Source organism: Pagrus major, chromosome 13, assembly GCF_040436345.1.
Source record: "Pagrus major chromosome 13, Pma_NU_1.0".
Classification (NCBI taxonomy): Eukaryota; Metazoa; Chordata; class Actinopteri; order Spariformes; family Sparidae; genus Pagrus; species Pagrus major.
The window spans coordinates 634,979-660,693 of NC_133227.1; the positions used below are offsets into that span (position 1 = coordinate 634,979).

A 25,715-nucleotide genomic window follows, 5' to 3' on the forward strand; every position below is an offset into this window, starting at 1 on the left:
TGCAATGTTTATTCAGACTCTGTGTGTGTGTGTGTGTGTGCTCTGCAGGGAGAAGATGCCATTCCACCATGTGCGGGCGGGCCTGCTCTATCCAGACAACTACCTGAGCAGCTCCCTGACGGAAGGCAACGAATCCTTCCAGCTCACCAGCATCTCCACAGAGGAGCTGGGAGGTGAGTGTGCCGAGAGAGCGAGAGAGAAAGAGGGTGGGAGGTGGTGGTGAGGGTGCAGAGTAAAGTGTGAGGTACTAGCAATTAATGTTTCACTACAGGAACAATGCAGTTACAACGCTTCAATTCTCCCAGGGAAAGGTTTTTCCATTTAGCCATTTTGTCGGAGCTTGAGTAGATGCATTGGTTTCCAATTATGGAGCTTAGGAAATAAAATCAGTCACAGGACTCACAGGAATAAAATATATGTGACCAGGCCTTAATTAGGATACCAATGTATTGATATCGGTCTCCTAATCCAAGTTTACAATCACTCGAGCAGAGAAATGATGGCCCCTGTACTCACAAAGGGCTCTTACGATGTGGTAAATAGACTGCTTTAAAGTAAAACTGCACTTTCCAGGTCTTTTTTTGTACCAAAATGTAAAATATGACCACTTCAAAAAGGACTCGTATGAGTTTGATCTGACGTAAAACTCTTTTGATTAAAGGAAAAAACATTTCCTTTAACGTTTTATTTCATAGCTTTGCACATTTGTTGTATCAGTTACACGAACACTGTACTCACTGAAGTGATTCCTAAGATCTGGGATTGTGGCAACAAGCACAAACAGTGGGATTCTTTGAACTGGCTCACAGGCACGTTGTAAACAAAGTTGTTTACCACAGACAGCTTGAGTTTACTATCTGCTACTGCTTTCTCTTCCTAGTAAATTTGACCGTTGCAATATACGGACAGAATGTCTGGTTTGAAGTCGACCCACAGTACACACTCACAGTTGTCCTGTGCATTAGCATTAAGGATAATTATCATCAACACAGGCACACTCATTTTTAGTATTAACATCCATATAAAGTGGCATTTGACTTGGCAAAATCGTCAGCTTGTTCTTAATTTGTGCAACACTGATTAAAAGAAAGTTGGGACACTGCGTAAAACATAAATAAACAGAATTTTTGTTAATCCTTTTTGTCTCTAAAACAGCACAAATACAATATATTTAATGTTTTACCTCATCAACTTCAATGATTTTTTTGTAATAATTGTTTCAGTATACTGAATTAGATGCCACATTTGAACACATTTCAATCAAGTTGGGACAAAGGCAACAAAATGATCGGAAAAACTTCATAAGCAGTACATTTTTAATAAAGTTGCCCAAAAAACACATACCTCGTGTTTAGGATTTTTTCAGCTGTGATTCCGTCGTCATAACAGCAGGTGAGCCGTGTGTAGAGAAAGCTTGTTAATTATGTTGCCAAAATGACATAGCAACAAACAGCCTCACTTACAAGTTTGGACAAAAATACCACAATCAGTGCATTTATGATGATGGATGTAACACCAGAGAGCGTCTCTCTGTCTGTCTATCTCTGTCCACTAGTTAATCGATCGCAGATGGCGTTGTTCTCTCAGACAGATAAAAAAAAATATATATATAAAATGTTAAAATGGGTCACCAAGTATGTCATCGATCATACAACCCCAATTTCAAAAAGTTGCAGTGTTTCCCACACATGCATTTTACTTAGGCGGCCCATCCAGGTATATTGACGGCGGCCCAGGTAAAATATATGTTTGGGAAACACTGCAACTTTTTTGGAACTGGGGTTGTATGATCGTCTGACTGCTTGTGCTTTTTCCCCCGTTGAATATATTTAAAGAGCTCCTCAATTGCTTTGGTGAGGACAAATTTATCATAACCGATAGCCAGAGCAAAGATCATAAAACCCAAGGAGTAACAAACCGCAGTATCTCCCGTTTCACTGGCTTAAGTTGACACAGAGGAGTTTTTGCTTTCATGCAGGCTGACCGCATGCTTAGGGATCCTACTGTATTTCATTACAATGAGGTCTGATGTGAGGCGATTCTTTGACGTAACCTCACATATGCTGCAGAATACAAAGACTTGTACACTGCAGTGAGTGTGCATATCTCTGCTTTGGTGGAGAAGAAACAGCTACAATAATCCTCTCACTGAGCGAGGACAGAGAGCATGAGAGTGTGTTTCTGACTGAAGCTGTTTGTTTGTGTTTATACATGTGGCCTATTGTAGTTTGCTCCAATGAGCTTTGGTATGAAGTACTTTGTCTCATAAATCTTTTAATCCAATGTCCCTTGTGCACAACTCGACTCAACCCAGTTCACTGAAACAGTTGTTTTAGTGCGCTGAAGCTGGTACAGCGACTGAAACGTGTCGCCATCATTAGTCTGGTTAGCCTCTGTCTGTGCTTTGTTTGTCAAGGACAGCAGGAAGGGTAAAGTAGTTTGGACCTATGTAGGGCTATTATATAAATTGAATCTGGCCTCTTAGACTCCAGACATTCAGATGAAGCATTATCTAGGCCCTGTCAGCCCCAGATCCAACGCAACCAATGGGATTGTTTGATGTGGACAAAATATCCGTGGTATTTGCTGCCAGCATTTGAAAACTCCTAATCCCACTTCAGAGAGACGCTGAAGGTTCTTCTAGGATCATCTGTTAGCGCAGATAGAAGGCTAGTTAATCACCCCCTGTGTTGGATCGCCGCTATCCTTTTCTCTGCTTTTGAGGCATTTCATCAATCACAGTGAGAACATGTACAGTCCTGGGGGGTTGACTTCGCAATACACAGCCACGCACAGGCAGCTGCACACTCACACACAAACACACATACACGTTGCACTGTAATACATCACGGAGCAGCTCATTCGTACCCTATTGAAAACGCACTTCTCACTGTTGAGCTGCATACAAATACATCTCACTTTTGTTTTGGGAGGCCGCACACTTGCCCGCATTTCCAATCCCCCGCCTATGACTCTCATTTTATTTAGTGAGAGAGAGAAAGGGGAGGTAGTGGCACGGTGCTCAAGTCTAGTTATCAGCCGTGGGGGATATTTACAGGCTCAGACTGGGGGCCGCGACTGAACTTCGTCTCTCACGCAACTGACGAAGCAAAGACAGACATAGGAGGCAGATCTGAGACGGACTTATTACACAGAGGAAGGAAGGAGCAGCATGTCAGGACGAGAATATTAATGACAAGCAGCCTGAGAGAGACACAGAGAGAGATGAACTTCATGTAAAATTCATCGTTTAAGTTCGCAAAAGGATTAGTCTTGGGAAAATTGTGATTTAAATTCCATCGTGCAGCAGGCTATTACTCTTCTCGATTGTGTTTCGCCTGTAAAGATTTGCACAAACGCCGAATGCCAGCTGATATGACACCCTCTCCCACCCCTGAAGTGTGCAGATCCACAGAAGAATAGAGAGAGGTTGGATAAAGACTCACAAAGTCTTTCCTGTCCCTGCTGTCTTTATCGAGTCGATAAATTCGACCACTTCCACCCCGCTCCAAAGCTCCGCCTGCCCCGTTTTCCACCCCTGCTCAGACAGTGCCAACTGATTGACAAGTAATTAGCCAGAGATTGACCAGAGTATTTTGTAAGAAGGTCCTCAGAGGCTTGAGTAATTGTGCTGCACGAACAGATAGATGCCTCATGAGCAGTGTGTGCATTTACAATTTCAAGTTAGAAGGAAGCCTTTCATGTGGGAGGAGAGAGTCGGAAACGCTCTTGGCAATGCTGATGGTGATTGTGCTGTGTGGAGGGATTGGTACAGTCCCCTGGAGGTTTGTAAAATACAATAAGTATATAAAGATGCAAAAGAGACAAGGAAAGGGAGGGAGCGAGGGAGGGAGAGGGAGAGGGGGAGGGAGGGCAGGAGATCACCCTCACCTTGATTTGCCTGACAGAAAGGCTGCAGCACTCTCCGTTAATGGGAAAGCCTGTTATCAGCACCGGGGAAGCACCTTTCAGCACCATCTACCTCCTAAGAACTGTTAATCATTAATTTTATCTCATGGATAAGCGCTTCTCACTAACACCATCTGATGGCTCACTGTTACATTTTGAGATTTTATGAGGCTGACAACACAATCATGCCACTAGTCTTTTTGCATGCAGAAATCAACAAGTCTACAAATCTAAACAGCGAGTAGGTTGTTGGTCACTGTGCTCCAAAATCAACGCGTCAGAATTTCTGATCTGGTGCCCCAACTGTCAAGACAACATTGTTATGCTGAGAAATGGGTCATACGATTCTGCAGAAGTTAACGGTGCACTTTGTAGTTTGGAGGAAGGAGAAAGATCTTCATTGACTGATTCTTTTATGCCTAAACAAACTAAATAAACAAAAAACAAACACTTTGTTTTCCTGACTGAATAAACTGAATAAACAAACTGACCTTAAAGGACAACACAATTTCTTACTGTTTCACTCTGTTTATATTTGGTGGACCCTGGCTTCTGGCACTAGCTTCAAACAGTGTCCTGGGGACCTTATTTTCCTCTGAGAACAGCTTGTTTATTCAGTTATAAGTCAAGTTTTTCCTCACTCGTATCGAGGGTCTAAGGACAGAGGATGTCGTTCACTCTACAGATTGTAAAGCCCACTGAGGCAATGTGATTGTGATTTTGGGTAATATAAATAAAACTTATATGATTTGATTAAATTTGAGTTATGGAAAAAATAAATATTAACAAATGTAAAGGAACAGGGGCATAAGTTAGCGTGTCCACCCTGGTGTTGTGTTGCCATTACATCTGATTGGAGCTGGAGTCACTTTCCTTGGAAATGAATGCCAGTTTTTCACTTTTCTAATGAAGACGAAAGCCAGATCGAAGTGGCTGTTAGTGAGTCTTTTGTCCAGTGTGAAAGAGGCACTGTCTAACATTAAATTCTCCTGGGAAATATCTGACTCTTTAGCTGCAAAATGCTATGTTCACCAGCTAGTCACTAACTGTGTCTGAGTCTGAGCTGGTACAGTGTACAGTCAGTTTTTAGAGCATTATCACCGAAACCAGCTGCCTGCTGCGTCTGGAAACACACAACAGTGAGGTTGTGGGCTGAAACTCTGTTCGCTGAGAGACACGGCAAAGTCAGGCGGCAAATCTCTGTGAGGTCATCACTACAATTGACCCCTTCAACATACAAGTAGCCATTCAATCTATTGTTGATTAAGAAATATTGATTAAAACCATCCGCTAAGAGAATGATTGTGTTAATGATTAGCGAAAGAATCCAATGCTGAGCAAAGGTAAGAGACGGCATGCAAACACAGTTGATGACGTAACCATCCACCCCGACCTCCTCCCAAAGTGGTTTTGCGGCACTGTGACAACATCACGCTATTTCTGCCTTTGCTCCTGAGAGACAACAGTCATTATTCACACAATCTGTAGACTAACAAGCAGCGTAGACATGGGAACGATAACAGACATCGCGCAGTAACACAAAGATCAAACACACAGAATGTCAAAGAGACGATTTGACAATAAAATGACACTCATTTTACAAACAAAAGTCAGAATTATTGCACTTGTACAGTGAAAATCAAAAGAAATGCTCTGATAATGTGACAAATGAGAGTCAGTCACAGCATCTCAAATATGGATGAATAAAAAGAAATGAATAGAATAGGGAAACACACCTCTTCAGCACACACACACAGGAAAGACCAGAGAAGTCAGGCAATCAATGAACTCCCAGCCTTCGGTTTTTGATGGTTATAAAGACATTTTCATCTGCTGTGATGAGTCCCCGAACTTTAAGACACAGACAAAACAAGGACAAGAAAATAAATGACAAAATAAAGGAGAGGTGAAGGACTCATTCACATCTCACACCACACTGTCAGCCTTGTCTCAGACTAAACAGAAAACCACAAATCAGCACCAGCAAGATGAAAAACTCACACATGTAACTTCATTTAGAAATTAAATGGAACCATCACAATGTCAACAAAACATACTGTTGATCTAAATCTGTAATTACGTGTATACATGTTAACGACTTCATATAATACTAACAGAATGACTGAAATGATCTTTAACAATAAAGACAGACAGTAATGTACAAGTGATATGTTGTGTGTTTGCCGTGCAGAAATCCGTGAGGCGTTTCGTGTTTTGGATCGGGATGGGAATGGTTTCATCTCCAAACAGGAGCTGGGCATGGCCATGCGCTCCCTGGGTTACATGCCCAGCGAAGTGGAGCTGGCCATCATCATGCAGAGACTGGACATGGATGGTGAGGCACTACAGAAGGACACACACTTGGGTGCATGCACAGAGCAACACACGCACGCAAAAACGCAGAGTGAACCTCGTCATAAGTGTGTGGCTGTTTAACGTGTAATGCATGTGTATAATGTTTGTTATATGATGTGTACAAGCTTGAAGGAGAGCACCAGCAACAGGTGCACCTAACAAACATGTGGTTAACGTTGTGAAAAGAAATATTTAAAGATTACATTTAACACACAAACAGAAACAGTGTTTCGCTGTACGTGGCAGAATCAGGTAATGATTTCAAGTTTTATTCACCTTATATTAAAGGACCAATTTGTAAGAACAGTTGTATGTGTTTTCTTAATTAGTTACGTCACATCACGTCACGTCATGTCACGTTACGTTACGTTACGCTACGTTACGTCGCGTCACGTCACGTCACGTCACGTCACGATGCGATACGATACGATACGATACGATACGATACGATACGTTACGTTACGTAAGAATTGAGTATGCTACATGAGTTAAAAATAAGCCAATGTTGACTTTAGGTTTCATATATTCACCTCGCCCTCCTCCCTGTATGGACTTTTAAGCTCTTCATGGTACGTCAACTGACTTCCTCCTTTGCTCCAGTCAGAATCACATCAGCCACTAGAAGTCCTCGCTTAATAAACATAAATATGGATCATAAAAACATGTTTGCACAGACAACCTATGTGGCTGTTTTGGGGGGGGGGTGGACAGTCTGTTTTCTTTTCTTTCCTGTGAATATTTTTATGTGTTGAACTTTAATGAGATGTAAATGAAACACACTGTGAACTGACACCCAAAACACAGAACTTAATGCCTCTTTCACTTGCCTGAGCAAACATGGGATTTTGAGTTGCAGCGTCCTTCAAAATGTTCCTGCAAAACTGTTTCTTAAACTGCCTGAAGAGCAGCAGGTGGTCAATTGTCAAAAACAAATTCCCCTGGAGACAATAAAGAAGGAACCTGTCTGCTCCTGCTCCTTGCACTCCAGCTCTGCTTGTAAATCCACAGACGATTGCAATTACTCCTAAGCAGTCCCTGCATCACAAACAAGCTAGTCAATCTTTCAACAGGTTCTTATCTGCATGCTCTTGATTCCACAGCTCGCGGTAAATATCAAAGGTCAAAGCTAAAAGCTTTTTGCTCTTGCCTCCGTGAGCAGTCTGACCATCCGAGAGCAGCGCTGCCATTTGTTCTTAGGAGAGACAGCAACACTCTTAAAATCCTCTACCTCTGACTCGTATCGTCTCGCTGTCGTCGCTAGAAAAAGCACTGCAAGCGGTCGCAGGCACAATTATTTTAAGCATGTCAATTATTATCAGGTGTAAGAGAACCTGCGGAGTCCTTTAGATGATTAATTCTTTATTAAAACTGCCTCCTTCAGAAATCTTAATCCGCTGATCTCTCGCATTATCTTCTTATCCAGGTTTTAGGCAAAGTAGTCTTAAAATGTGAGATTATATTATGTTAATTTAAAGCCGCATTTTTGAGAAACTGCAGTCAGGTTTCAGAGCAGAGAACTGATGCCCTTTAATACCAGTAATATACTGTATTACAAGGTAATGCTTGATTTTACGAGCCTGCCATTTCCTCTTCATTTCTTAAGCATTTCCAGGACATGTCCTGCAAAACCCAGCGTAATTTGGCACTAATCGTGTGGGAGGGGGAAGAGTTTCCTTGAGAAACAGCTATTTAAAACGTCATTCTCCATACATGCTGTTTACAAATTTCGCATTATGGCGTGTTCATCTGGCCTGCTGTGCACTGTCTAAGTCACACAGCAATTAATTAGAATTCATTCACTGCAAGAGTGCAAATTGCAGATTGTCTCTATTTACCCTGTCATTAGCACCAAATTACATAGTTCTTTGCAGGCAACTTTCTTGGAAATTATTCAGAAATTGCAGACCCATAAAATAAAGTGTTATCCTACTAACAGTACTTACACAGCCGCATGAGACTTGTGCAAACTGCTGCTATTGCTTGTACTAACAAACATTAAATAGAACATTAGATAATGATGAAAACTGGTGGTGCAATCAATATCGGTAATATATAGGATAATAAGCCTCTGCAGTAACTCAATACAAGCTGTAGTGAAGATGTTCACTGATTACTAATTCCACGGGACGCTGCCTGTTGATTGCCATCTCTAACAGCATGCAGCAGGAGAATACAGAATGCTTACAAGTTGCGTCCTTTGAATATAAATTTGCAAAATGTTCCCTCGATTGTCGCTGCGATGCAAAAACAGTTTCGCTGACGAACATGTGCATGCCCTCCCGCAGGTGCACCCACCTTATTTGAAAGGTGAATTAGTGGTGATGATGCATGGGTGTTTGTCACGGCTGAGGGCACATCCATCTGTTGATCTGTCTCAGGGCGCCTTTCTTTGTTTCGCCAAGCAAATAAAATTCAGCATAAAATGCATTATTTAGCTCCACTCCGCCAGCTTTCCTGTCAGTCTATCTGATTTTCTGCTGTCTCCGTCTGTCTCCCTGTCTTCCTCTGTGTTTCTGTGCGTCCCCCGCAGGGGACGGCCAGGTGGACTTTGAGGAGTTCATGACGATACTTGGGCCCAAACTTCTGTCGTCCGACAACAGAGAAGGATTCCTGGGCAACACCATCGACAACATCTTCTGGCAGGTGAAAGACAAAGCCTGAGTGTGTTTCTCATCGCTCACAATCCTCAGTTCCATTTATCAGTTCCATCCTTCACGCCTCCTCTCACTTACTCTGACTGTTTGTTTCAGCAGTCGTCTTAAGCACAGGCCTAGTTTCTGCAGGGACTCTACACACCTACTTAAGTGCCAAAATGCACACATGCAAAAAAAAACACACTCTCAGACCCCCCACCTGTGTCTTCTGTTCCCTCACAAAAACAACTTTTTTCCTTTCGCCTAGAAGGGAAACGAGATCTGCTGAGAATTAAGTGTGTTTTTTCTTTACGGAGTAAGTGTATGTATTTGGGTTCAGGTGCGTGTGTGTGTTTATCATCCACAGTGTTGCAGAAGGTATTACCATAAGAAAGATTCAGGGATATGCCCCTGTATGTGGAAGGTCTGAGCTTGAATGCTTTCAAGTGTCCAAACTGGGCTCAGTGGTGATTAAGGCTGCAGCTCATCTACATGCTTTTGAACGTGCTTCTTTTGTTTTTGAAAATTGTTCGAGACAGAAAATTTGCTGCTCTCAGAGTGTTTTTTTTTTTTTTTTTTTGCCTCTTAGGTAAGACATGCGACAATAATGAAAAGTGCAGCGATTTGAATGTGTGTGGTTGAGTGGAGGACGCTTGGTTGAGCAGGGTGACAGGAAGCTGTTCTCTGCTTTCCTCGAGTCGAACGAGAGGAGAAACATTTAGAGGGTGACTCATTGAAAATGAGGAGGTGTGTGTGTGTGTTTCAGGTTCTTTATCCTTGATTTCACTTCAGAAAAATATCATAAAAAAAACGACTATGCCATTCACGCATCGGAAAATAAACAAAATGAATGCAAAAACAGCTGATTTTAACATCAAATCAATTATTTATGATTCCTGCAAAATAAAACACCTTTTTATAAACGAGACGCATTGCATCGGAGAAGGAGGGATGGAGCGAGAGTGTGCCAGCCAGCAGGACTGAGAGAGATGAGAGAATAGAGAGGGGAGCTGGACAATATGTGGGGATGAGGATGGGGCGGATGGTGGTGGTGGTGGTGGTGGTGGTGGTGGTGCGGGGGGATGCCCCACATAGAGATACAGGAATATAAAGGAAAACCACAAAGGAGGAGAGTGGGAGAAAATGAAAGAAGAGGCACAAGACACCGTGATTCATGAAGGTCGCAGACAGTGTGCGTCTCAGGGGTGATTTAAAGTGTTCACCTCCCACAAAGCGAGACAAACCAAAAGAAAACAGGAAGAAGGGGATGGAAAAATGAGAGGAGAGAAGCAGGAGAGGAGAGAAGGGAGCGAGCAATGGAAGCAGAGAGCAAAATATTATAGGAAGAGAGAGAGGAGGAGGAGGAGGAGGAGGAGGAGGAAGGGGATGAAATGGTGGGAGGAAGTGTGTCTCTGAGGACTGTGAGAGCAGCGTTTTTGTGTGTGTGTGTTTTGTGTGTGTCTGTTTATATTTCACACAGACCTCAGAGGGAGACAGGAGGAGAGGAAGAGTCATTGTGTAGAGAAAAGAAAGATGGAAGAGAGGGAGGCACATCATGGTGGGCCTTAATGACTCAGTTCAGTATGTTCAGATAATATCCCTGCACAGTGAGATGTATAATGATTGACTTCATCGGGGAGACTGGAGTTGGCAAGTTTTGTGCGTAATCACATTTTCGTCTGTGCGTGCATTTTGTGTGTGAGTGTGTGCGTGTGTTGAATACATTTTGCTCGTCCCTCTGATTGTTCCCCATCTTGTTTGATTCAGTGTATACTGTTGAAAACATCTCTGTTTTTCTGTTTATTTGCCACTGGAGCATGGTCTGGGGAAAAAACCTCGGGGAGATTGAGATATCTGAAAAACTCCTGACTCAAGTTACTGCATTTCTGCTGACACTCAGTAAATTAGATTTGAAAATGGAAGCGCCCACTCTTCCACTGCAAATTAAGCTACAGTGCCTAAAGATAAAAAAGCAACATTTTTCAGCCAATATCTTAACAATGTTAAGAGTCTATAAAAAATATGTTTGCACCGAGCGAGAGCAGGAGAGAGGCCTGCGGGATCTTTTATCTATTTACAGCAGCTGAAAAATGCAACACATCCTCAAACCTTAACGACTGAATAGGATGTTTGTCAGCATCTCCTAAAACTAAAATAGATACGTCCGTTTCAAAAGATAATACCGTCACTGCCCACATACTTCCATGCATCCTTCACGCTGGCATGGATGTTAAGCAATACTACCACTAGAGGGCGCCGCTCAGAGTCAAATCAATCTCACATGGACCTTCACTTTTCCTCCACCATTGTCCAACTCGTATTTAATTCCCGTCCACTCTCCTCCCAGATGTTCTGTAGTAACTGTTTGTCTCTGTGTCCGAGCGAAGTAACATCATACAGATTTAAAACTTCTCACAAATTGCATAACCTCTCCTCAAAAAGCTTTTGAAACTTCCTCCTCTTGTCCTGTGGTCGTGCCTCGCTTGAACTGTTGGCTACACTGCTACACTGCTCTGTTGGCACGTATACCTAAGCTTTCAGAAAACTTTCAGAAATACTGACAAAATGAGTGCAGAGTACGGACAGAAGGCTTCGTCTTTATCTGTATCTAATGTTGGGCATAAATTAACCTTAACAGTGACACATGCACTGGATCTACATCATACAGTCGCAATTCGGTTAGGTTTGGCAAGACAAATACTTGGTTTGGTTTGACTTCTGGTTTCAAGCTGGATACAAACAGAGATCTCCTCTTTCTATGTTTATTTAAGCATCCCCATTTGAAGCACATGGATGTGCCGCAAGTCTTCCTGGAGTCCTGAACATAGAAATATAGAGAAATGCAATAAGAAAGAACAAACCAAGTGTAAAAACTATCAAACAAATCAAGGATAATGGAAAAAAGACTTGGCAGTATGATTAAACAGAATAAACAGGAAATAAAACACTTGACAGATATCAGGTAAAAATGGATGAAACGAAAGCAAACACAAGGATATTAAAATAACAACAGTCAGTCATACATACATACATGTGTCTATGTGCTTGTCCTGTTATTTAGTGAGATATTTGTTTGCATGCTTTTGGAAAATTATTTCGTAATTAACAATAGATTTGATATATTTAGAGAGAGGGTTACAGAGTGCTACTGGCCTATATGTGAGATAACATAACGCTATACAGTAAACAGTGTTTCCAAGTGGTATTTTTGTTGGCATCCCTGTGGCAAATGGGAATGTTTCCTTTTTTCCTCAAGAGAATCAACTACCAACGACACAGAACAAAATGTGAATTTATTCATTCATTCAGTCTATAATAGAGACATGAAAGCAGATAGAAATGATGCCAGGCCAATCAGCCTTTATTTTTCTTGGAAGATTTTGTGCCTGGTGGCAGACAAAACTGCACAGAGAAAGCGAGATTTATAGGGAACCAGTCTAAACACAGATGGTGTCATTATTCTTAGCCATTACATTGTGCAAACAACACTTAGTTTTTAATGATACATGAAAGCAAACTGGAAAGAAACTGGAGGACTCAGCTCAGAAACAACATCTCTAAAGCTCTGGATTTAACCCATTAAACTAAGTGTTTTGTGACTTCCTGCAGTCTCTGTGGTGAGCCAAACCATTCACCTCGACCTTCTCCCCAAGGCTTTTTGCATTTCCCCTTCCACATTTGTGAGGAAGACATAACAGTCGTTATTTGTATGACTGAAAGAAGTCTTGTCAGAGAAATGTCAACGAGCCCAAGTAATTTTAAGCCCTTGAACAACCTACATCGATTCAGGCCACTGATTTCTATTTATTTCCACAGTTTGAAACTCAGGCAGACTCTTTAAAGGAGACATATTATGCTAATTTTCAGGTTCATAATTTTTTTTCCATTACTGCTGAATAGGTTTACATGCTTTAATGCTCAAATTAAACATCAGTTTTCTCATACTGTCCAGTGCAGCAGCATTGTATTCCCCCTCTGTCTGAAACGCTCTATTTTAGCTCTTTAAGCAGTGTGATGTCACGAAATTAAAGGCAAGACTCCTGACGAGGCGTTTCAGGAGCAGTGTTTTTTTTATGTGGGAGAGAGGAGCTCCTGTTGGTGCGGACTTTAACTTTCAAGATCTTTTACATGCACAAGAACATTAAACACTGAAGGAAATGAAAACAAAAACGAAAAGCACAACATATGTCCTGCTAAAGATATAGCAAGTTTTTAATCAATGTTTTCGACCATTAACTCGCAGTTATTTAGCTCAACTACCTATCCACTCTTTCCAATAAAAATAGATCAAAATGAGGATGAGTGAGGCAGAATGGAATAGTCGGCCAGTGACAGGCTTATCCCTGCCGTGTGCATCTGTTTAGACAGTCTGCAATGTTGGTACTGACGACCAGGGATGCCAAATGTAGAGTAAATTAATATAAAACATGGTGTGTCTCTGTTGCATAATAACTGCCATTTGGTGGATTTGGAGAGTGTAGTAACATAAGTGCAATTATATTAACACTAGTGTCTGAAAAGAGACAGCGACAGACAGAGCCTCGACTGTGGAACATTTTCCTTCAGATTGACTGAATCGGTTGATATTTTTAGTATCGTCTCTCATTACATCACATACAATCGTGGCCGATTCTAATTTTTTATCTATTATTCATTTGTGGTTGGCTGGAGCCTCTGCTGTCCTTGTAAAAAAAAAAAAAACTTACTACACCTGCACTTTTATACAATCAAGCAGCCATTATATGTGTGCCTCTACGTGTATATTTTTCCCTTGTGGTTACAGCAGTTTGGCACAAACCTGGCTTTGTGTTCCAAGCGAACTTGAAAGTGTAAACTAATTCTGACAGCACTGCTGTTGGACAGAAAAATAGGAAAAAGAGAGTAGACAATAAAAGAAACAATGCTTGCAGGTTGTCACTCTGGGCGACTTTTTAGACAAGGGTCACAAGACAAAGCAGGTGGTAGACTGACGAAACAAGCTTTCGCTGTACGAGGGCAGGGAGGATTAGACGGGGGAGACGGCGTGTAAGCACCTGTTCTACTGATTGATGTGTCCTGGCTCCTTCGGTATGTCACTGGTCACTGCTCACGATCCCCTGCTGTTTTCCTGTCACATGCACGCTCGCAGGCACACACATACACAAACACCACACACTGGAGTTCATTCAGTGAAAGACAAAATGCTCTGACAGGCAAACTCTTGAGTCGTTGCATCCCCTGTTCATCACTCTGTGTGTGTGTGTGCGTGTGTGTGTGTGTGTTTGTGTGGTTGTCCTTCAGAGACCGGGCAGAGGGAGAAATCACTCCATTGGTTGGTAACAGGTAGCGGCTCCACTGTGGCTTTTCCCCCCTCAGACAGACAGACAGGAACATTGTACATTCTCCATGCTCCTGCTCTGAGCTGTCATGTTGTCTGTCCTGCGGCTGCAGTCCAAAGAGTTGTTCCTTCATTTCCGAGCACCTATTCAAAGCAGAGACAGCTTTGGCAGGACGGGGGGCAGAAATCAGGCAGCTCTGGGCCTCCGACTGCTGCTGCCACTCCCTGTTTCTCTGCCCCGGGGTGACACACAAGGTTGCATGAGTCAGAGAAGGGAAAGGTCTGATCTGTATTTCTGTTTGGTCATATATTTGGTAATGTATTCACATATGTAACTGCAGAATTTGCAGCCGTGGTTGCAAACATTACTGATGCAAACAAACCTTAAACAGCATCAGGAAATATGAATAATTGAGATGAAGTGGTTGTCTAGTGTTTAAAGTATGTGTCAATCGAACAGGGAGCTTCCAACAGTTAAATCTTAGTGGTGGAGCGACACATTTGGATTATGTGTCTTGTCTTGTTTATACCCTGGCTAAGTCGTTTACAACTTATGATGCTGTAATTTGGAATCTTGTTTGTTGTGCTCTTATATCTTTATCCTCTCCTGCGTCTTTCGCTTGTTTGCTAATTAAAGAAGCCTAAGAGTGAAAAAGCAGACAAGAAAAAGGTCGTTTTAGTTCGATCTAAGTTGCAAAACTGGAATAATATTGATTTCAAGCTCTTTGCTCCTCTGCTCTCCACAAAAGCTTGCTCGTGTTCGTGTGGGTCTTTGTGTGTGAATGATGGGGAAGAGATAGAAAACCAGACAATTTAATGAGTGTGTTTGTCTGTGTATGTGTGAAATTATGCCTCCGTAATGTCCCAGGTTTGCCATTAATGTTGTTTGAGTTTGTTTTGGTTCCTTTGCGTCTTGTGTCTGTGTATGTGTGTGCATTAACATTCGTGTTTCCATAATTGCATCTCAAAAGGCAACATGAATGGTTAGTTTGGACTCACTAGACATTTCCAGAGCTTTATGGTTGCACATCAGTTCACAGAAGCACGCTTGCAAAATACAATAAACGCATACATTCAATTTGTGTTTGTATGTGTGTACGTGTTTGCTATCATTTATGTGGTTATGTTGGCAGATGAAATCATGACTCTGATGCTTCTGAGTCATTGCATTGACTTCTATGTTACATTCCATCGATTGCTTTGTTGCAGTGTTCACATTACAGGGAACATCAATACACTGAGTCGAGCTGGGTATAATTTGATTTTTTTTTCTTTCTATACTAGTGCCAAAAAAGTACTTGAGTTTTGTTATCAATACCAAAACAAGACTTTTTTGGTACCTCATTTTAGGAAATGTTGTACAAAACCATTTTCAAAATAACTTTTTTCTAAACACAAGCACTTAAGACCCATAATGAAAAAATGTCAACGATTATGTTTTAAATCAGTATATGTGGTTTAAGGAATACTTTTATTTAGTTTTGATTTTGGAAAAAACCCGTAGATTAGATTTCATGCTGAGAGTTACATGCAAACATTAATATAACTCCTATATCTCATTTAAAGCTGCTGTCGGTGATACATTTTTATTACAATAAGTGTTAAATAGCTCTTTATTCCAACAGTAATCACTGTTATAGAGTGTTTGGTTAGTCACACACGTCTCTCCTCCCCCTGCTCATACAGCAAAAGAGAAAAGACATTTTCTGGTATCCCTGCCCACTTTATCCAATCAGGACAGAGAACTCCATAAAGAGGCGATCCTGTCTGTTTATGAACACACAAAGTGCGGCATTGTGTTCTGGTAATGGCAGAACAGGGAAAGCTACCAATTCCAATTTATGTTGCACGTAGGCTCTACACAGAGCTGACGTCATAACCTATGTAAGTGGCCTTTAGTGAGCATTTATATATGTGCGCTGCTGTGTCTGCATTGCAGGCGCCAGTGAGCGGATTGCCAGCTGTACTTTACCCTTTAAACACACCGACTCCCTCGGCTCACAGCTGTGTCTCTGGGCAAGAGAAGTGTCTGCAGGGAGGGCAGTGGCTGTGTACAAACCCAGCTTGAATGATTTGGTTTGAGCAGGCTGGCGTTTGCCTTCGGACATCCAGCCTGTCTGCTCTGTCTAGCCCAGAAACACTCAGTGAAAAGCGGATCTGGAGGAGGAGTGTATTCTAAGAAGAGCAGCAGCTCCAGTCAGGAGGCACTGCAATAGCTAAAGAGTGCAGTGTGTTTATTGGGGAAACTACAGGTCACAATCCATAATCCCCGTTATTAGCACAGGAGGAAAAGTCAGAAAATGCGATGCTCCCAAACGGACCAATCACAGTTGTTGCGGTCCATGTTCCTGCAATGTGCAGTTACTTTTCTGGGTAGGTGCATGTCAGGCTAAGGCGTAGGCTAAGGCGTAGGGCATGCACCAATGCAGATTCAACACAGAAGCATTAATCAAGCTTTATACTACCAAGCAGGCCAAGCAATGAAAAACACTTGAAGAAAAGAAAGAGGCAAAGAGAGCTGACTCAAAAAAAGTTTGGTGACGTAGAGAGCGGGAAGGGGATTGCAGCTTAAAATATGAATCTGCAGTCGGGAAACATTTAGTTTAGCTTAGCAAGAGTAAAAGAATAATAAATATACTCAGCATACCAGCAACTCAAAATGTTGGTAATTAACATGCTACCTTGTTTGTTTAATACATACAGTACAAAAATTATATATTGTGGGCTGATATGTGCCAGACTGTTTCTTGCCCAGGAGCATTCAGTTGCTGTGTCCACACTACAAATCTGAACAGGCTATCGGTGTCAGGTTTCTGTAATTGATGATCACATTTCAGCCAGTATAAATATTGAGGTTCGATACTAAGTCCTACCAGTAGCACAGTTCCTAACCTCTCATCGGATAGTTTTCCTTAGGTAAACACGGTCTGAAATTACCCTGTTGTTTTACCCAAGGTGGTTGAGCATAACAGATGCTTTTTTTTAGTGTTTAATGAGCATTGCTATAAAGCAGGAGGATTATTGTTCCTGGGTTGAAATGAGCATTCCCTCATCACCATCACAACTATCTTTTTACGTCTCTGCCACTGTTGTCTGCCAGTTCTGTTTCTCCATCTGTGTCTTCCACTACTTCCTTCGTTTCATTTTTCTCTGCCCTTGCCACTTCCATATTTCTCATCTTCCAATATCTCCTCTCTCGATCATTCCCCTCTCTATCTCCTCTTTGCATTTCCTCTCTCGGTGTGTCCATCTGTTGTGCTAAACCAAGCGACTGATTGTGTTTGAAGCTGTCAGGGAGGTAAATAATCCAGACATAGATGCTCGTGGTCGACGATGGCGTGTTTGTGTCTGTGTAGGGGGGGATCTGCCTGCGGGGAAAGGAAGGACGTGATGCTTTTAGAGGGGCAGAGAGGGAATAGAGAACAGAGGCTAAGACTCAGATTTCAAGTCAGTTATTGGTCACAGCCTCATAAATCATTTTAAACATGAACATGCAGACACAACTGAGAATACAACCATCTACAAGAAAGTAAATGTGCCGTTATTTCCATTTTAATTGATACATCCATTAAACCAATTGCGCTTGCATATATTTATCCGTCCATATCGCTGCACACACACAGGTTTGCATACTGATTCAGGCACCCAAATATAGCACCAGTGATGCATAGGCTAACATGCTGCTACATTACAACTGACACCTCTCCTACTTACATAATGTACCTGTAGATTACACACTCTGGTAATAAAACACAAATTCATACATACCATCATTTCCTGTACATTTCACACCTCACTCTTGTCTTCTATGTTTATCTGCCCTCATAAAGCCAGTTTGTGGATGACTGTGTCTGCATTGATTGCCGTGTGCCCCTGCAGTTTGACATGCAGCAGCTGTCTCTGGATGAGCTGAAGCAGGTGCTGTTCCACGCCTTCCGGGACCACCTGACAATGAAGGACATAGAGAACATCATCATCACCGAGGAGGAGAGCCTCAATGAAACCTCAGGGAACTGCCCTGAGTACGAGGGAGGTGAGGATGCTGTTCTTGGCTGTTACGAATATCTCCTACTTGTACAAAGTAATTTCATACGGAAATTCATATGAGATTTTATGCAGTAATTTGACACTGAGATAAGTCAATGTATGACCAAAACATTTTCCAAATAACTAACTGTACGCTTTATTAAGCTGTTTAAGAAATCATTTGAGATTTGAGAAATCCACTTATTTTCCTTTTTTGCTGATGGTTAGATAAGATCGATTCCTCTCATATATCTATGTGCTAAGTAGTCTGCGGAGCCAGAGCCAAGAGGCAATTATCTTTGGTTGGCATGTAGATTGGGAGCAGGGCTCCTAGGTGGTTTTCAGACCTCTGAATTGCAATCCACAATTCTAACAGCATTTCAAATGTGTTTTGTGTGATGCTCATGTGCTGTTTCCCTGTTTTTTCAGTTTATCAGAGACAATTGACCAATAATCCTGAGAGGACTCAGAAAAAAGATGTCATCTTTACACATAGCTAGTTAGCTACATCGCTACAGCCTTAAAATTAGTGAGAGAAAAAATGCAAGATAGATGTGACTGTACCGTTCGCTGCAATCCCAATGAAACAAAAACGCAGTTCATTCTGTCATTAGGCTACAAGGAAACAGCCAGGGAGCAGCATCTCTAAAGCTTGCTAGTTAACATGTTATTTCTTGTTTGTCTGATTCATACAATGGAGATTTAACTGTTTTGAGATGTGATTTTTGGGGGAGCTAACATTAACTTGTTAGTGACCTTGGGCGTAGTTACTTCCTGGAGAGCCAGCTAGCTCTTTCCCCCTGTGTCCAGTCTTTTTGCTTAGCTAAGCTGATTGGCTCCAACATGGCTCTCGCTCCATACAGATATGAGAGTGGTATCACTCTGCTCATCTTATTCTTCAAAAGAAAGCAAATAAGCATATTTCTCAAAATGTGAAACTACTTCTTTAGGGCTAAATTGCATACAAACATACAAAATCAGAAATGTATCACTGCCTCCAGCAGTGGATACTACACATTTTGACATGAATGGAACAGTGGTCTGTATTTAAAATCCCACCTGATTTGACCAACACCAGTAATTTACCAGAACAATGGAGTAACATTTTCAGATAGGAGATGCAATAAAGCAGGAAAAATACTGAGGAGTGTGAAGGCGAGAAGAAAGCAGCGACAGGAGGGAACTCTTTGTTCAGTTAGAATAAAATGGAAAAGACAAATTGTCCTGTTTAAAGGGGATGAAATAAAATGTATAGCACTTTTAAACGCACACATAAATAACTTTCTCAGTTTTGCCTCACAAAATTCAAGGCAAAATTCTGAATTTTTTAATCTGCTGTTGTACCAACATGAATATCCACCACACAGGGTTCATCTTTAAGGTCATGATCCTGAGAGAAAGATCAAGAATACTGAGGCATATTCAAGAAGACAGATGTAATATTAAAATGAAAAACATCTGTTAATCTCAAGGTAATGTATACATTTCTTTGAGCTTCAAAGCAAGGAATGAGGAAGGGTTTCTAGTGTCTGGATACCCAAGTGAAATACAGAAGACATTATTTTTCTGCTGCTTTAGGGAGAAGTGGGAAACAAAAACTTGTGAAACATCCACAAGTCAGACTAGGACAAAGGTACAGACAGATCAAGCATGCTAGAAAACGAGGAAAGTCTTAATGAATCCATTGGGTACTGGCCCACAGTCTCGGGAAGTCCTAAAAAGAGACAGCCAGGAGGAAATGTAGAAACTTTGCGGCAAAGGGACAGTGGAGGAGGAGATAAGAGGCTAAAGAAGGGATCAGGGAACTGCTGGCTTGGCACTCTCTCTCACAAAGTTTCTGGTGTTGAAGGAAGGGCGTGACGTGGAGTTAGAGAGAGGAATAAGAACAGTAGAAAAATGTTGAAGGAGGAGAGGAAGGCAGGGAAAGGGATAAAGTGGAGATGAAGGGGTATAGAGCCTCTCTTGTGAAGTTGGTTCTCCACATTTAACCCTCTTCCTACATCCTCAACTACCCTCTTTCATGCCTGCTTGCTTCCCATCTTCCTCCCATCCGGTGGGACTTCAGCACCTTTTACAGTCCATCTAAGATCCAAGATTCAGAACTCTGACTTGATTTATTGATGCAGCGCGTGATTCTTACAAACTGAGACAAGCAGGCTGACAGAGAGGAAAGTTTTCGTTGTTGCTCTTGCTGCAAGGCCTGTTGGAGGACACATCTGTCTCTTCTCCTCTTCCTCTTTCAATCTCCAGAGATTATGTCTTTCGGGGAAAAAAGGCCTTTCAGCCCACACAGTTAGGTAGCAGAACAAAACTTCAACGTAACTCCTAGTGTCTTTGTTTTCGCTGCAGCATAGAAGTATTAGAGTATTAGAACATGTTTCTGCCTCTTATGTATTCACCACTTTTACATCGGAGACACTTGATTTAGGTCACAGAAAAAAGCTGCCAAATATGGCAGAAGTGTTAGCTGCTATTTAATCCGTATCTGTTTTGGGTCAAAGAACAGAAGTGCACCTTGTGAAAAAGGCTCAAATTCATTTCACTTTACGTGAATCAAATGTTTTCTTTATACAGTAGAGACTTTAAGGATTATGGACATGTAGGTAAAGTTAGTTGATTATTGTGCAGAGTTCATTCTTCCACTGACTCCTTTATAATGCTGCATACCTGCCCATGACCATGTTGTTTTGTATTTATGTCCGGCAGAATTGTATTGTTTATAGAATAATTTTTGGATTGTTTTCATTTGATTAGTTAAAGGTCCCATATTATGCAAATCCTTTTTTTAGGGTGTCTCCTACAAAAACACATTATTTTTCTTATACTGTCCATTACTGCAGCACCCCTATTCACCCTCTGCCCGAATGCTCCTGTCTCTTTAAGGCCCCCCTCACAAAAAGTCCACTCTGCTCTGATTGGTCAGCTCACACAGGCCTGAGCAGGCACCGCCCACTTTCAGCTCTGCCTGTGCTTTTGCATCCACAGCCATGCTGGGGGTATTGCTGCGGGTGGTAACTGTATAGTTGTGACATCACAACCTTAAGGAAGTCCTAACGGCTCATTTAAAGGCACAGTTTCTGAATTTGGGGTGTGTGCATTTCTCTGTGGATTCAGAATTTGGATACTTTCATATATACGTATATATCCTGCTTTATAATCAAAAAGGACATGAAAATCTTTCTATCAGTAAATCAAAATGCCAATCCTTGGCAAAATTAACAAATCATCTGCTGTCCACATTATGGGACCTTTAAAGCTGTACTTCGTTCAACAGTTTGCTTGCTTGTTGATCAGAATAAAAAGATTGTTTTGCTAGAAGCAGGTGTTTTGCTTAGCTTAGCTTAAAGGACAACAAATGGGTGAAATCGAGCCTGGCTCTGTTCAAAGATTTTATCTATCAGCGCCTTTAACACTCACAAATTAACAGTTATATCTTGTTCTTTTAATCCTTATATAAACCACAGTGTAAAAACTGCTCTTAATGGTTTTACGGGGGTTATGTGTTGGACTTTTTCTTGGCCCGGCACAGTGACTTGCTGGTTGCCAAATTCACATAGTCAGTTTTTGTATAAATTTAGCAAGTGAGCTGTAATGTGTGACTAGGTGAGCATTAGAGGTGCTGGTTGGCAGATTTCTTTTTACTTTTGGGAAAAGCCTGGCTGCTTCCAGTTTATGCTTAGTTAAGCTAACTGTCTCCCATCTCTAGGGAGACGGGTATTTATCTTCTCTAACTCTCCACAAAAAACAAATAATTGTATTTCCTGAAATGTCAAACCATTCCTTTCAAGTTGTATTATTATATCGAAGTCAATAAATGAATCTGTTAATTAACAAATCACCATGACATGAGAGGCACAAACTGGGGCTGAAGGATGTAGAAACTCCAATTTCAACAGAAATGTACTCATCTCTTATTTCTTTTCTCTTTCTTTCCACACAGTCCATCCTAAGAAGAAGAATCGGCAGACGTGTGTCAGGAAAAGCCTGATCTGCGCCTTCGCTATGGCTTTCATCATCAGTGTCATGCTTATCGCGGCCAATCAGATGCTGCGGAACGGCATGGAGTAACCAATTGCACTGTGAGCATGGGGAGTGGACAGAACAGCCATGACCTCACATCTTGTCTTTGCAGCCAAAGCTGGACCAGCCACAACCCAAGCACTTCTCTAAACAATCAGTTGAGTTTTTATTTATTTTTTGTTCAATTTTGAACTCGTAAAAGCAGACGATGTGGGTGAAGTGAAGAGAGATGTATTTGTTTTGCATTGAAGATGTCACCATGTAGAGTTACTGGACTTATAAGGAAACCTGGACTGGGAAAGAATTATGTTTTTATATAAATGGCAAGGATAAATTGTGAGTTTTATTTTGCTGTTTTCAAGACCAAGACCACCCTTTAAACTTGATTTTCTAATTACCGAAAATGTTTATCAGGTGCTTTGAGCCATTCCTAATTTAAAAAAACAAACAGAGGATATTATGGACAACTGCATATTTACCCAAGAGAAGTGGCGTTGAATGTGAAATGAGTGAATGTGGGCACAGTATTTAATTGCATAGTAAATCCCTCACATTTCATAAAATCATGTCTAAACATCGCACTTTTTTTTGTGAAACATCGACATCCTCGGCTCAGTCTGCTAATCTTTAGGCATATTAAGTCTTTATGTGCATCTAGAAAGAGCACAACTCGATACTCAGTGAGGGACCACTTAAGAATCATCACTGTCCTGCTATCTCTACTCTTTTGTCTTAATACTGATTGGTCAATTGATTGATTCATTTGTGTGGGTGTATAAAAGACAGTGCTGTCCACATGCTTAGTGTAAGCTCCCGCTATCTGAGAGGTCTATGAAGGTAAGAAACAAATGCCAGGGTAGCTTTTGGTTAACATTAGCACCAGGATGAGATGTTATTTTTAGTGATGTGTTGGTAGAAAATGTCTCACCTCAGCATCTCATTGTAATACTGCCCAACTGTGGTAAATATAAACCACACAAAAGCATGCCAGTATATACACTGCCATACTAAACATTGATTCACTTTCCCATGGATTTCACTGTATATATAGTACTACTTAACTCGTGTAATGTATTATTATTATAGAATGTACGAAGGGTAGAAACTAGTGAGATAAATCAGGGATATACAGAAGAGCTGTGATACACTGGCTGTTTTCTTGGAGAAGGTTGCATCCTAGTGGTTAAAATGTGAACTGCAGCTTGAACAACCATGTTTACAAGGTGTTCAGAAGTCAAGACAAACACCACTTAATCTGAGTTTTGACACGTGTCAGTGTCACACAGGCAGTTCGGTCTGTATTGGAATTTTTTTTTTTCTCGCTACAACCCAAATTGTGTTGTCGCACCGGTGTGCAGCTCAGGATTGGATGAGAGACTGAAGGTGACGGCTGCTCTACCTGCAGTAGTTTCTAGGGTCATAGCTATGTTTTATGGTTCAGGCCTGATAACTCTGCAGTTTTATATAGCTTTCTGGGATGGAAAAGTTTGGTCAAGGTTAGAGGAGTTTACAATCATGCTCCTCTTCTTTTATAATGGAGCAGCCCGAGGTTGAACATCCCAATGACACCATAGATTAAATTTCAGGATGATTTTTTAGTGGGTGTAGGGCTGGGTGACAAAGACATGTAATTGTTTTTCTGTCAGTGAAGTAGTACCGTAATTAAATGTCCAGATCCTGTTATTGTTCTGCTAAATTATGTTGTCCAAATGAAGGATTGCAAGCAAATTGTCATTCAAAACTAAGATTACTTGCAATTAATTTTTGTTAAAGGGTAACTCTGTTTACAGGTCTTGGAGAGTGCATATAAATATATATATATATATATATATATATATATATATATATATATATATATATATATATATATATATATATATATATATAAAGTATATATAAAATATAAATAGTATAAAGCCTTTTGTGTTGCCAGAGGAAGCTGCATATAATCTGATAAATTGCCTCCAGTGATGTCACTCAGTGGCTAAACTGCATTGTGGGTGATGTAGGCTCAATAATGTAAAAAGTACCCAAAAGTCTTACTTGAGAAAAAGTAAGATATCGTGATACACTGTATATTATGGGTCAACCATTTATCAAATTCAATATAGGCTCTGATGTAGTCTATAAAGTAACTGGAGTAAAAGTATAATATTTGCCTCCAAAATGTAGTGAAGTAGAAGTATAAAGAAGCAGAAAATGGAAATATTCAAGTACAAGTAACTCAAAATTGTGCTTCAGTACAGTACACAAAAGCAAATATACTTAAATGTACAAGACCTGTAAACACACTTCAATGTGTGGTTACCCTTTAAATACATTTAAAGTTGCTAAAACACAGTTCATTAATATAAATTCTATTATTTTATATATGATTTTTTTGTGATTTTAAAAGATCCAGTGTGCAGGATTTAGGGGGATTTAGAGGCGTAAATGGAATATAATATTCATAATTATATTTCATTTGTGTATAATCACCTCAAACGAAGAATCGTTGTGTTTTTGTTACCTTCGAATGAGCCTTTTACAGTTACAGTTACTGTGTCCTCTTCCACAGAGTCTGCCATGTTGCACTGCCATGTTTCTACAGTAGCCCAGAACGGACAAACTAAACACTGGCTCTAGAGAGCCTTCTGTGTTTTTTGCATTATAAGCAACCACCTTATGGGAGGGTGAGACGAGGGGTGTTCAGTTGGTTCCAATCTGTGCAACCTCACTGCTAGATGCCACTAAATCCTACACATTGGACCTTGAAGTAGTGTAACCATTTGCATCAATATTGTAACAGTTATTTGAACCATAATACCCAGCCCTACGTAGATGCCATGACAGCTACATATGTGGATTCCTAAATGGCGCAGTGGTCCTCTTGGACGTTATTGGATTAGAGGCTGTTTGTTCCCATTAATACCTTGGAGTGATTATTTGTTCTCCGGTCTTTTGCCGGGCTGGATGAAAACAAAACAAGATACTCCAATCAACCATGTGAGATTATATCTTAGATGAATTATTAAAGCTGAGAGGGCTTTCTTTTAAAATGAAAAAAAAAAAATAGCTTTGTAAGATCACAGCAAAAATGTATTATACTGTAAATCAGTATGCATGTTGTTGTTTAGATTTTCGTGTCTTTGAACGACAGGGAAATCCATTTAATCTTTCTTTGTGGTGGCACAGCCTTGGTTTCAATGTAGGTATGTATGTACTTCACATATTTGACTTTCCAGTTTGTACTGTAATAGCCATTTTTTCTAGTTTCTACCAGCTATTAATCAAATCAGAGTGCAGGAGAGGGCATTTTCATAAATATGCAAATACAAGGTCACTTCATCATCATCTCTGTTTCACATCATCTTGGGTTGAGTCTGTATAGGCCTCACTGTGGATGGTTAAACTTAACATGGAATACAGTATATTGTGTGTTTTCACTGCCTCATAGTCCTGTATAAACTGCTGTA

At 40.9% G+C, this 25,715-nt stretch overlaps 1 protein-coding gene across 1 annotated transcript; it reads left to right on the forward strand.

Annotated features, from left to right (window-relative positions):
• Positions 1 to 55: 55 nt before the first annotated feature.
• Positions 56 to 22,330, forward strand: LOC141007595 (calcium-binding protein 8-like). The gene is made up of 5 exons (XM_073479960.1): positions 56 to 173; positions 6,101 to 6,244; positions 8,795 to 8,907; positions 18,094 to 18,247; positions 22,181 to 22,330. The coding sequence occupies exons 1-5, from the start codon at positions 56 to 58 to the stop codon at positions 22,306 to 22,308; spliced, it is 657 nt and encodes a 218-aa protein (XP_073336061.1). The 3' UTR covers positions 22,309 to 22,330.
• Positions 22,331 to 25,715: the final 3,385 nt, after the last annotated feature.